Source organism: Podarcis liolepis, assembly GCF_965112155.1.
Source record: "Podarcis liolepis genome assembly, chromosome: Z".
NCBI lineage: Eukaryota > Metazoa > Chordata > Lepidosauria > Squamata > Lacertidae > Podarcis > Podarcis liolepis.
This window is the reverse complement of record NC_139570.1, coordinates 34607371-34621326: the sequence shown is the minus strand read 5'-3', so window position 1 is coordinate 34621326 and position 13956 is coordinate 34607371. Positions and strand designations below refer to the sequence as shown.

General features: G+C 44.4%; 1 protein-coding gene across 1 annotated transcript in view; it reads right to left on the bottom strand.

Moving 5' to 3' along the window:
• Positions 1–258: 258 nt before the first annotated feature.
• CRAT (carnitine O-acetyltransferase) overlaps positions 259–13956 on the bottom strand; it is a 28461-nt gene continuing 14763 nt past the window's right edge. The window contains exons 5-14 of the mRNA XM_083485162.1: positions 13003–13168; positions 11677–11851; positions 10479–10657; positions 9965–10065; positions 8337–8456; positions 7740–7862; positions 6668–6803; positions 4450–4512; positions 3468–3605; positions 259–3194 (exon numbers count right to left, since the gene is read on the bottom strand). Coding sequence (XP_083341288.1) covers positions 2979–3194; positions 3468–3605; positions 4450–4512; positions 6668–6803; positions 7740–7862; positions 8337–8456; positions 9965–10065; positions 10479–10657; positions 11677–11851; positions 13003–13168 — 1417 coding nt within the window. The 3' untranslated portion in view covers positions 259–2978. The remainder of the gene's footprint in view (positions 3195–3467; positions 3606–4449; positions 4513–6667; positions 6804–7739; positions 7863–8336; positions 8457–9964; positions 10066–10478; positions 10658–11676; positions 11852–13002; positions 13169–13956) is intronic.

The following is a 13956-nucleotide window of genomic DNA, read 5'->3' as shown; positions in this document are numbered from 1 at the left end:
GGTCAGTTTGAGGAACAGATCTGATACAATGGGGCAGAAGGCGAGTGAAAAAACCCAATGGTGAGAGGGGAATAGAGTGGCTGATGGTTCCTGGAAAGTGCTACTTCTGTCAGCCAGCACAGAGAGGAGGAAGCTACCTTTCTTGGTGTCTAAAAATGCACCTACAATCTAAGCATTTACAGTAATGTTTCACTTTTTTGCTAAGCACAAGGGAAGAAAATACACCATCTTGAGTACCAGTATGCAGAAACAAACGGCTTAAAATTTCAGTTTTAATTGGGTTAAGTTTACACACAATACCAGTGAGCGTTTTTAGGCCCATCCATACATATATTACAATTTACAAGCAGATCATGCAAACATTCATCAGAAGCATTATGAAATTACATGCACCAAAGATTCTGCAGTGCTTTGAGAAAGCACCTGTTCTAACATTCCAGTATGCTAGAAGCTACTGCTGAACAGCTTGGGCAATGAAGATTTTATCTTTTTTATACCATAAATGATGGGAAACCAGCATACATTAAGTAGTTTGGCAATTCAAAATGTAATTGTTTAGCTCTTGAGAGCTCAAAGTACATCTCGACGATCCTTAGAAATGAACAACCCATCAGGTAGGCCTGTACTAAGATTGCAGGGACATTCACGGCTAAGGTAAGATTCAAACCCTAGACTTCTGTTCATGCTCTCTCCACTTTCAATAATTTTACATAGAACACTGATGTATAAATATCAGGGTTGGTTTTTTAAAAAATATATCATATTTAACACCTGAATCTAGGCACTGTAAGCTTCAAAGAAGTGATGAGGTTAAAACCATTAAAACCACAAACATACCAAATACAGTTTAAAATGGGGAAACACATGGCAACATGTAAACAGTCCTACATTAACACAATCTCCCTTTCTCCCTAGGAGTGGGCAATATAAGGCACTTGTAAAACAGGAGGATTTTCTTTAATCTCAACCTCCATAAAAGCCAGTGGCTAGTCCTCATGACTGCCAAGATGCCTCTTGAACACATGACAGCAGAAAATGGTATTCTATAAGGTAAACAACGCAGATCTCTTCGGCACAAATCCAATACAGACTTGAGTGGGCTTAAGCCTTTAAGAGCATGACACTGTGCTGCTGCCTCTAATGTTTCTCTTCTCATGCCCAAAGTGATAGGAATTTATTCAGAACTTGGCATATGGCCTGTGTTTGGCCTTGCTATTTTGCCTTTAAAAACAGGGATGGGCAACCTGGAAGTGCCCCCCCCCCAAGATGTTGGACTTTCAACTCTCATCACCCCTGGCCATGCTGTCCAAAAACACCCAAAGCGTGACAGGTTCCTCATGCCTGTTCTAAAAATCTTATCAAGGCAAAAAGTTTGGTGCCAATTCCACACCTGAGCCAGATTTGAGAGATCAAGGAACAACCACAAAAGTCATCTCAGCAATTACAAATTTAACATGTTTATTTTGGCATAAGCTTCCTGGACCACAGTTCAATCAGATGCAGGGGAAGACTGAACTGGCAAGCAGGCGCTTGCGGTTTGTGTGCAAATGGGTACATAATGCTCGCCAATTTGCATCTTCTGCAGTTGAAATGGACCACAGTCCACAAAAATCTCTTATTATAATGAAACTTTTTCATCTCTAAGGTGCTACGAGTCATCTGGAAGGCTGCATGTTTCCCAGCCCTGAGCCATAGTATCAAGAGTTTCCAAAAAGAGAGAGGATAGAACAGGGTGGTTGGAGACACCCCCCCCCAGCAGATTCTTACTTCTAGCCAGGCCCCATCCTTTCCCCCCGACTACTTGACTTCTCACCAGTTTCTCATAGATTTTACCAAGACCCAGCAAATCCTTTAGACTGCTTGATCTTCGCATACTTCTGTGTCAGGTGGGGTGAGGTATCGGCAATCTACAGTGAAAATGGCCAGAATACCTACTTCTTCAACAACGAAGAGTGCTTTATTATCAAACAATAAAATGGGTGGATCTGCAGGGGATAGGAACCTGTTACAGCAGGGGGTGCTCCCATCCTGATGGATTCCCAAAACACACAAGGATATTAAAAAACCCAAGCAAACACAGAACGGAGATCTGAGCTGTGGATGGGTGTTGAGGGTATAGAAAACAGATAAAGCTACACTGCAATGATTCCCTCTCCAAGCTAGCAGCAAAGTAGAAAGGCGACCATATTTCCTTGGTTTGAGAAGCCCACCTCCCCATCATAAAGCAAACCACCCCAAGCACACAGGATTGGCACAGAGCTGCCGGACCGAACCCAGGGGGCTGGACTGGATGATCCTTCCAACTATAATTCTATGAAGAGGCCATGAGGAAACGCAGCTGGTGACAGATCCAGAGGCGGCCTCAAGTTAATTTCAGTTCCTTCTCAGTGTCTACAGCAGGGGTTGTCAACCTGGTCCCTGCCGCCCACTAGTGGGCGTTTCAGGATTCTAGGTGGGTGGGAGGGGGTTCTACAGTACGAGCTGAATTCTCCTTCCATAGAGCACTGGTGGGCAGTAAGGAAATTTTACCATCAAGAAAGATGCATTAGTGGGTGGTAGGTAAAAAAAGGTTGACTACCCCTGGTCTACAGGGAAGCAGGAATTCCCTGCCTGCCCTCTGGACTTGTTTGAGGTGGGAAGCAGGCTGCCATTCCTATATTCTTGTTTTCACAGCAAAAACAAAATGCAGGTATGACAAGAAGAAAAACCTATTCCCCCCCCCAATTCTGGGGAAGCAATAAGGCACTTCGTGATCACAGGATAAAGTCTGTCTGTTCCAAGCTCCTTTCAAAACAAAAACCAAACGTATTTTTATTTTAGCTTAGTTTGTTTGTTTTTTGGCCTAGCAGTCCTAGAACCACAAACAGGCCTCGCTCCATGGAGATCAGGGATGTAAGCCACTCCCTGCAGCTGAAGCCTTTGTGCAACTGTCTGGATTTTAGAGCCTCCAAGGCTTTAAACCACAATTCCCCCCACCTTTAAAGTTTAGACCTGGGGTTCGATTTGAGGAGCAGCTGCATGTCCAAGAGGGCCTTCTCTAGGTAATGTGCCATCCGGGCTGCATTCGTTTCGGCGCAACTGTTGAAGGCCGAGATGGCAAAGTTGATGTGTTCGTCCATGGGGTTGTAGCAGATCCCGTAGCCGTCTGGGACCACTGGGCCGAAACACATTACACAGTCAGTCTTCGCGGGGACCTACGGGGGGGGGGGAGGAGGAGACATATTCATTTGTATCAGTGGTCCCCAGGCTCTTTCAGGACACCACCCCACTTGGTTCCACCAGACCCCCCCCCAATAAAAAGCATTCAGAATAGCGGCTTGCACAACCCACTAAAGATGATAACACAGTAAAATTCAAAACAGTAACAATTAGCTGCACTTTTATTCAAAATCTAACTAAGGTTATTTAGTTTAATTCAACAAGTCCACATGTCCCCTCCTTGATTAGTCAGGTGAGCTGCTGTTTACCTGGCTGGTGGAGAGCTTGAAGTGCATGGCAACAGCGTATGCAGTATCCATAAACAGTTCGGGCATGCTGACAAGGTCCTCAATGGCCTGGAGCTTCAGCCCCAGGAGGTGGCGATCTATTGCGTCCCCTCTAATTGCCTAAAGGGTTGAAAGAAACACATTGCAAAAAGCTACACCAACAAACAATGGGCAGCAATGCTCTCTCTGCAGCCAGATACAGCTATAGCACCCAAGTTTTTATTTTATTTTATTTTATTTTACTGCACTGCATTTTTATCCCATACTTTCTCCAAGGAGCTTAAGGTAGTTCTCCCCCTCCTCGGTTAATTCCCACAACAATCTTGAGAGGTCACCTGAGGATCTTCATGGCCAAGTGGGGGAATTTGAACCCTGGTAAATACTTTAAATAGATTTTTGAAAAAGGGATAGTAAAACATCAGCAGGTGGGGGCTATCTGGGCAAACAGAGTTCCAGCAATTGGTGGAATTCAGGTGCCTTCCACGAGGTGGGTGCCACTGCAGAGAAGACTCTACCAGACAGATTTCTGCAGGACAGGCATGGCCACAAGGGCTTTCTCTGACAGTTAAAGTGGGCTAGTTGGTCTAAATTGGGGCAGGGGAGAAGGCTCTCTCCTGGATAACTTGGTACCATGTAGGGATATGAAGGGAATCCAGTAAAAGTTTGTCCTGATCTGCACCAACCTCCTGAACAATGTGTGAATTGGTTTGGGTGTCCACTCAGCAATGGGCATACAGCTGGATCCTCACCCACCTTATGGATCACATAGGAGGTGGTCCAAGGGCTACCTCTTTTGTTGTTTTCTTGTTTTATGGAAGTAATTGCAAGCTCACTAGCAGGCAAGACTCCTGCTGTGACACACTGAAAACTCTTCCTTCTAGGCACCTATTGGAGCACCGGAGAATCTGCTCTGTATCAATGAAGGGTGGCTCATTAAGGCAAATGGGGCATTATAGGAACTTACCATGTCAGTGTAGGCACGATGAGCCTGGGTGGCTTGTCTCAGTAGTTCCACCTTCTCCAGGTCCTGAGGGAGGAATGAGAAAGCACAGCTGCCGAAAACTACTCCATTTCAACAGCCCACCTGCCTAACAAGAGTTCCAACTCTTTCATTTATTTTCCATTCTGCATTTGTAAGAACTCAATCTTCTATGGTGGCAGCACCTAAACTTTGGAACTCCCTGCCTACTGACATCATGCAGGTGCCTCCACTGCACTCTTTTCGGTGCATGCTAAAAACATTTTTGTTTAGACACACCTACCAAGATATTTAGAGGGATGCAGGTGGCACTGTGGGTTAAACCACAGAGCCTAGGACTTGCCGATCTGGTCGGTGGTTTGAATCCCTGTGACGGGGTGAGCTCCCGTTGCTCAGTCCCTGCTCCTGCCAACCTAGCAGTTCAAAAGCACGTCAAAGTGCAAGTAGATAAATAGGTACCGCTCTGGCAGGAAGGTAAACGGCGTTTCCGTGCGCTGCTCTGGTTCGCCAGAAGTGGCTTAGTCATGCTGGCCACATGACCCGGAAGCTGTACGCCGGCTCCCTTGGCCAATAAAGCGAGATGAGTGCCGCAACCCCAGAGTCGGTCACGAATGGACCTAATGGTCAGGAGTCCCTTTACCAAGATACTTAGAAAGTCAATGCAAGTTTCAAACTGTTTTTAGTCTATTGTTATTTTAACTTTTTCAGAGTCTAAGATTATTGTTCATTTTTCTTACTGATAATTCTATTGTTTTATTATTTTTGGAAAACCACTTTGAAGGTTTTTATTTTATAAACAAACAGAATGGATACCCACAGCAGAGGTGCACAAAAGGATTGAGGCTCGCAGAGTTTTCCTGTAAATTTGCTCGGGAGAACTCTGTGAGAACACTCTCCTTGTGCCCTTAGAGGAAGAGGGTGTATCTATTCATCCTTCTCCTTGCCTGGGCACACTCTCCTTTCTGCTCTTCTTCACTCTTCCACTCTTCTCCAGCAAAATGAGAACATCTGCTAGGGGAAGCTTGTTGAAAAACAAAAGTATCTTAAATGGTTCCCAGAAAGAGCAGATAGTGGGAACCGGTCATGTATTGTCAGGAATTTCATTCCACAGAACAGGGGCAACCACACTGAAGGCCCTGCTCCAAGTTACTGCACAGCAAGCTTCTGAGGTCTTTTAAAGTAGCAGGAGAAGCTCTCCTGCAGACCACAGTGACCTACTGGGTATATAAAGGGATAATCCTTTCTATAACAAGTAGATTACTGTGGCCTGCAGGAGAGCTTCTCCTGCTAGTGACCTCTGAAGTACAGTAACCTGGTCCTAAGCAGTATAGTGCCTTATAGGTTAGTAGCAACGCCCTGAACTTGGCGTGGTAGCCAAGGTAACTTTTCACACACCTGTGCTTACTGTTCTTCATCAAGAGTATTATTTTTCCAGTAAAAAGGGTCATCACAGAAAACCTCTCCCCAGACCCTTTAAAGCTCAAATGGTCTTTGGATAACATGGGCTGTCCCATTGCTCGTTGTCTGTCATATCGCCAATCTCAAGCTAAGATCGTTTCGGTGATTGATATGTGGTGAATAAAAGATGTTTATTGTGCGATCCTAACCATTTTTATATAGAAGTAGGACCTACTGAATTAAGTATGGATTACTCCCAGGTAAGTGGGGCTTGGATCGCAGCCTCTCTTAGTTTTAATAGCCATATCTCAATTTTCTATTAATATAATATACAAAGCAGCTTACAATGAAAAACAAAGATATGGTATACTGAATATGAAACATTAACGTTCTCACATAAAAATAGCAAGGAGAACAGGTATGTTCCAGCAGAACAGTTTCTGGGCCTCTGCTGCACCCTTAGGGGTTTCACTTTCTTTGGTAACCATGAAGCAGGACTTCTCTTCTCTATGATCACATTTGGGCTGCTCTGGTTGCCAAGGACAACAGTCTCTATGGTAGTTCTAATTGCTACCTGTGTTATCACTGGCTGGCTGACAGATCTTCTTTTAACAAATGAAGCCTTTATTCATAAGAGACCATTCTGAATGGTTCGATGGTCAGCATGGTTTCTAAGTTCTGTTTGGGTTCCATCCAGTCCTGCATGAGCTGAAGGTCCCCATGCAACTTCCCTCTTCCTCTCCATGGGAAAGGGGGAAGCCATCTAAGGGTCAATATAGGCAGCAAAGGAATCCGCTTTTCCCACCTGCTTGCCAGAATCATCCATGGCTTGCACAAACTTGAGAGAATCTACAGAGGCAGAACGGATCGTGTCTGTCCGGCCCAGGCGGAACATCCGGAGTGAGGCACTCTCATAGGTGGAACAGGCCTCCCCATACATCCTAGGAGGAGGTTGACAGAAAAGACAAGCAGAAGAAACAGCCAGCAGATCAGAAATGACTCTCTGAAGAACTTGAGAGAACGTACATCAGGTGAGCCCTGCTAGATCAGGCCGAAGGGGAACCATCTAGTTCCAGCATCCTATTCTCACAGTAGCCAGTCAGAGAGCGTCCTTTTACAGGTATTTTTGAATACCCCACAATTACTGGGGTCCCATTCATCTCCTTTGCTGGAAGTTCTCAAGAAGGTTTCAATTTGAGGCTTTTCAAATATCATTACCGCTTATTCTTGTGCCTTTCTTTTTGCAGGGGGCAAGGAGTGTCACAAAACCTTTGGGCCTCTGCAGCTGCCTGTCGCATCTCTGAATGAACCCCTGCTCCTTCCAAAGCAGTGCACCTTGCAGGGGCACATGAGGCGAGTTCCTCCTAGAGAAGGGAACCCCTCATGAATCTAAAACTGAATGCCTTGGGGTGCGGGACCGAAGGATGCCTCAGAAATTGGGGAAACATTCCTCTGTGGAATTTGGAACCCGCTGGCTCTAGGCCAGGAAAGTAGCCCTCCAGTCCTCTTTCTCCCAGGCTACACCCAATGCCTTGCTTTGCGCTATCCAGGAGTTTTGATGTGCCTGGAATGTGTCCTTGACATCTAATAACAGTCCTTGCTTACCTTGTTAGAGGATAGTAAGTGTGTTACACTACACTACTACACTACACTAAGTACTACTCTAAGGTAAAATTATCATTTGTTGCTCTGCCACTTTCCTCTCAACATCCCTCCTGGAAGGAATTCAGCCTTTGGGCTGAAAAAATTTCCCTAACTCTGGTTTTAGTATGTTCAGACTGCATAAACTGTCAAGCAGACCCCAGAAAGTTGTTGTGAATATTCTGATTGCTACTAGAAAGTAAAGTGGAGCACCTGTCCCCTTCCCTGTCACCTACCTGTAGTAGGCCAGCTGCAAAGCAATCTGGATAAAAGCATCTGGACTGATCTTTTCCGACTTGGGGAAATTCTTCCCAAACTGATGGAAGACAATTGCACTGATATCCAAGTCTTGCACCAGGCTGCAGAAGGACAGAGGAAGACATGCTTTCTTGAGATGTTTATCAATAGGCTAGAGAGCTAGATGTTTCTGCCAATATCCCTGCTGGTATCTCCATCAGCTACTGCTCCAGCTGACACCAAGGCTTCCTGCCTGCTGCACATTTAACTCGAGAGGATTAGGAGACTGACTGGTCCTTTAAGAGACTGCAGATTACTTCTTTCTCCCCCACGTCTGTGCTACCGCATGCAACAGCAACAAAAAAGATAATTACCCTGAGCCCAGTGAAAAGATCTTCAAGATTCTAAACAGCCCCTCACAGGAACTAGAAACTTGATTCCCTCCTCTACATATTTGCTTTAAGAAAGTGGAAGCTGAGATAGCCAGTCTCCATCTTGTGTTGGCATAACTCTGGGGAAGTCTGACTTTTTCCTCTTGTTCATTCCTGAATCTGTCTCCTCTGGAAAACTCCTATTGTCCCCCATGGATAACTCACATGTTAAGGTTCTGTTTCGCTTTCTCGATATCATTCTTCACTTCTGGGGTGATGTTAAACCGGAGTTTCTTAGGCATCGGCAAGGGGACCATGGGAGATCTCACCAATTCTGGTTTCTTTCTACCAAAGAACAACCACCAAAGAGATGTTAAGAACAGAAGGTGGTGTTTTCAGTTATGAACATCACATCCTATACAACACAGCAAAGAACGGGATCCTGGATGCATAAGGCCCTGCTTCATGTGCCTCCTCCAAGGGAGGCGTAGAATGTGGCAAAAAGAACAAGGTCTTATCAGTGGTGGCTCCCTGGCTGAGCATTCCCTTCCCCTGTGAGGTGCACTTGGCACCATCAATATTAGGCACCAGGCAAAGATGGTCCTGTTTACCTATGCATTTAGGTTTTAATTGGGATTTTAATGGTATGACAATGGAAGGCAGGGGGAGGGAACAACATATCTTGTTCATGCCCCTTACAACTTATAATATCCTGAAAATGGCATGGCTCCCTGGCACTCCATAAACAGAAGCACTGTTTTTATGCGTATGCTGCAACATTTTGCTGCAGGCCCATTTGTGGGAATAATGTTCATTCACCTTACAGGGTTGGTGTAAGGCAGGGGTAGTGAACATCAGCCCAGGGGACTGAAGTGGTCCTCTGAAAACACCCCCTCAAGATCTAACAAATATGGAGAGTAATGGCTAAAAAAAGATTTTTTAAAAAATAATAATAAACACAGTGCTGGAGAGGGTGAAAAAGTTTAAACCTTTCCACCATGTCCAGAGGCCTATTCATCTATTGAATGTATCCCCATCTACACACATGAGGAATGGGAGGCTATGCACAGTCTTGGTGGGTGTTCATACATGTAAGTTTGTACAGCAGGTCTCTTGCAGGCTTGTGTGGCTGTGGGGTGGCCAAAGCCACTGCTGGCATGAGGCCCCCAAACAATTGGCCACAAATGAATGCAGCCCTTGGGCCATATATATATATATATATATACACACACAACCCCTGCTATAAGAATTACTATGAAGTAATATATGTGCATTATATAAAACGGTGGACCCCAAACTCCCCCCCGCCCACCATGGACCACTTGAAAACTGCTGTACTAGATGCTGAATGATTTTTAATTGTATATTTATTGCTTCTTTGATTTCTTACACATCACAGTTTACTGCAATTTGAATTCCCTAGAGTTCCAAACTGTAAAGCAATGAGATACTGGTACAGTAAGCCCGCATCTTATACGCATTTAACTTGTGTGCATTCAGCTTTATGTGCTCCGCAATAAAAAAAATTAAGGGGGTGGAAAGTAGGTAGGCTATAAGCGCTTTTGACTTCAGGTGAGATTCCTGGGACTGAATCTCACACATGTAAGTTAAGGGTGCAATAGCCAGAGTTAAAAATGAATATGAACACTTAATGTGATGCATGTGCTGTTTCCTGTCTTTGGCTAGAAATCCACAAGTATGCCATGGACCACCTGAATGCAGCTTGCAGACCACTGGGAACCCATGATATAAAAGGTTCCAAGTATTATCATGAACAATCCATCATGGGCACAGCCACTTACATTCCCAGGAGGAGAAAGGATCACATTCACAGAGAAACAACAGAGACTTACGTATAGTTCACAACATGATCTAGTAGGGCGACAATAGGGGGACCCTCCGAGGGCGCATGTTCGTACACCAAACCACAGGAGCCATCCTCAGCCACGATAAACTGCAAAGCAATTTTTGAGACAGTGAGAGAAGGGCTGCATGGGTGAACAAGCCAGAGATGAGGGTCAAGGAAGCTGATAATGGGGATCTTTTCTCATATTATGTTATGCCAACCTTTATTTATGCCATGATCTACAGTAATAAACTATAGAAAAAGTTCAGCCTGACACACAGCTTTGATAGATAGATGATAGATAGATAGATAGATAGATAGATAGATAGATAGATAGATAGATAGATGATAGATATGGAAGGGGAGTGATTTAAGGGAAGAGTTGTCTCAGTGGTGGAACTTCATTCATCCCTGCTGTCTCCCTACAGTGAAGCTAAAAGAGTTTTAAACCTTCAGTGAAGGAATGAAACTGCTATAGGAAATAATTCTATTGCACTTTAGCCACACACCCCAGCACCCACCTGAAGCGTTTTATCAAACCAGCGGTTCCCACTGTTCCAGCGACTGCCCCCACCGTGCAACATCTGGGCAGCCACACGGCTCCTGTAGATATCGTCTGAGACACGGGGCATTGGTGCATCCAGGCAGACAGTGAAGATGCTCTTTTCAATTGAACGAACAGACTCTTTGTTGGTTTTGTCTGGAGAAAAAAGTCGGGGAGGATCAGAAATGGTGCAAAACATTTTACCACACATTTCTCCACGTGCATTCAATCACCGTTTATAATTTTGTCTTAATATACACTTTTTCTTTTTGCAAGTAAATTTCCCTAATACAGTGCAATTCTGCATGCTTTTTAAAAATAATTTAAAAAACCAATAGAGCTCTTATTAGTGCACATTTTAGCGTATGCATTTTACAGTCCATCTCTTGGTAGTATCAGAGCTATTTTCAACTATTTTTATATATGGAATTGTTTTTAAATGTCTGTATCATTGGTTATATATGGAATTGTTTTTACATTTTTATGGTTGGGACTGTGGTTGTTTTTACATTTTTATGGTTGGGACACACACACACACACACACACACACAATTTTCAACATAAAATACAAGAAAGAACAAACTAATCTAGGTTGGAATTGTTTTTATTCTGTTAATCCACCTGGGGACCCAATGGTGGTTAAGAAATTTATTGTATTTAAACAATTTATATACCATTTGACTACAAGAATCTCTACGTGGTTTACAAAAATACAATATAAAAATATAAATCTGTTGAAATGAAAAAAACTGAACCTCACTAAAAATGCTCATTGGAATAAAAAAAGAAGGGTTGGAAGTTCAACAGAAGAGGGGGCCTGTCTAACCTTGACTGGAAGGGAGGTGCATAAAATTAGGTCCACAATACTAAATGCCCAGTTCCTGGTGAATATGGACCCTGCATCTGAGCCATGGAGGACCACAAAAATATTTTATTGTCCACCTTATGCACCTTATGCAGTTGGAGAACTGCATCAACTGAGATGGACATGTTTTCAAGGATAACTGTATTTGGGCTTGCATACTATTCTGGGAAGTGGGAAGGAGGCTGGGCCAAATTTCAACCTTCACCCCCACCTGCTAGGGAGGTACACTACCCGTCCCCAGTCTGGCATCTCCTTCCACAAGGGTGAGGCAGCCAGTTCAATGGCACGGGTACCATTTCAAAAGACTGACCCTTGATGAGGTTATTGTAGGCCTTGGCCCAGCTGTTGCGATGGTTGGTGGTCAGGATCCCAATTGGCTCCTTGTTGGTTTGGAGGGATGTGTTCCAGATCTTCTCCAGCTGAATAAATATCTGGTCAGTCGTCAGGGGGCTGCCGTCGCTGCTGTAGACATCCAGCTCAAAGAACTGGGAAGAGGGGAGGAGAGGAGAGAAGAGAGAGTCTGGTGCCTGGCACTCATATTTATCCATTCAATGTAGAGCAAGTGAGGATCACACACATAAAATGCTGAACTCGGTCCATCAAATGGCTGACCCATTTCCCCCCTACACTTACACTTGAACTTGAAGACATCCAGTGAAGCTGAAGGACAGATAAAAGGAAGTCGTTCACATAGTGCATCCTCCCAAGCATCTGAAAGACCGCCTCCTTCCCTACAGACCCTCTTGGAAGCTGAGATCAATAGAAGTGACCCTTTTGGTGGTTCCTCTGCACTTAAAGGCTTGGGGGTGTCAGTGCCCCAAGGAAGGGCCTTCTCTGTGGCAGCCCCTAAGCTGTGGAACTCCCTCTCATCAGAGGTGCACCTGGCACCTTCATTACACAGCTTCCGGCAAATGATGGAATAAATATGCTTTTCTTTGCCCTGGCTTTTGACACTTGAGGTGTACAGTTTTAAGACCCACCTTATTTATGTGAAGGGAAGTTATTTTAAATTGTTTTTAATATTTTGTTTTAATGCTGTAACCTGGGACCTTAGGGTGAAGCGCAGAAGTAGTAAATAAATAAAGCTGCGCTATGGAATATTCTCCCACAGGAAGGTAGAGATGGCCACCAACTTGGATGGCTTTAAGGAGTAGACAAATTTGTTGCATATATCAATGGCTCCCAGTCACAGGTGGTTATTCAATGCCTCTATGGTTGGAGACAGCAATGCTGGGAACCACAGGAAGGGAGAGTGTTCCTCTTGTGCTTGAATCCTGCTACCGAGTTTCCCATAATGGGCATCATGTTGCCACTGGGAGGATGCTGGACTAGAAGGGCCACTAGCCTCATTCATCAGGGCTCTTCTTGCATTCTTATTTTCATTGTTATTTTTGGAGTAGTAAAGTGCATCACAAAACTCAGACGTGTGCAGAAACTAGTAAGGGCATTCCAACCTGCTTATTAGGCTGCTTGTGTGAACTTACTTAAAAATGTGAACTAAACAAAACCCTCCAGCAACCCTATGCCTACCCCACCTTTATATAGAGATGGCACAGGGAATGTGAAGAAAAAAGGTGGCTACCCTGCATGTCGTCTAGTCCCGAAACTTCAGCTTAACTGAGAGCTGCCTGCATACCTGGAAGTTGTGGACTACAGTGATATGCGTTGAAGGCTTCTTTCCTTTTGCGTAATTCACAACAGAGTCCCGTTTGGGGCCGGGGATACGGCAGGAAGAGAGGATTTGGTAGTATTGGTTCATGCAGAGGGGTTTCCCACCCAGGTATTCAACAGGAAGTGCCTCACTGGTCAAGGAACAATGAAGAGAAAGAAGATTCAAAATTGTTGTTGTTGTTGTTGTTGTTGTTGTTGTTGTTGATGATGATGATGATGATACGCTGTCTGTCTGACTGGGTTGCCCCAGCCGCTCTGGTCTGCACAGCTTCCACCAAAATATCAAAACATAAATAACCTGAAACACTGAAAACCTCCCTGTACAAAGCTGCTGTTGGATGGCCTTCGTGGGAGGCTGTTTTATGGAGCCAGGCACAGTTCCACAATCAAACATTCAGTTTTGTCACAGGGATGGGGAACTCGGGTCAAGAAAAAAACATCACTATGGCTCTGTTCTTGAAATCAGGGCAATTGACTCAGGGAGGCCGTTTCAAATTTCAACAGATCAGACAAAGGTGTGTGTGTGTCTGCAGGAGTGTTCACATGCAGGAGTGTTCACATTCAGCAAGTGTACAATCTGTGTCCACAAACAGTTGAGTTGTACACTACTATAGTTATTCACCTGTAACATTCAATGAGTGTACAATCTGTGTACACAAACATTTGAGCTGCACAATTCAACAAGTGTACCCTCTTTTGCACAAAAACCTGTACCTATGTGGAGACATTGTGTACCCATGTTCTGTGTAACATGTGAACAAGCCTTGGTGTGTATAAGACAGGCAGGGGGGTTATTTATTGCATCCCCCCCCAATCTTTTTCTCTAAGGTGTTCAAGGTGAACTACATGGTTATTCCCCTCCTCATATAATTCCCACAACAACCTTGTGAGGGAGGTTAGGCTGAGAGCAGCAGCAAAT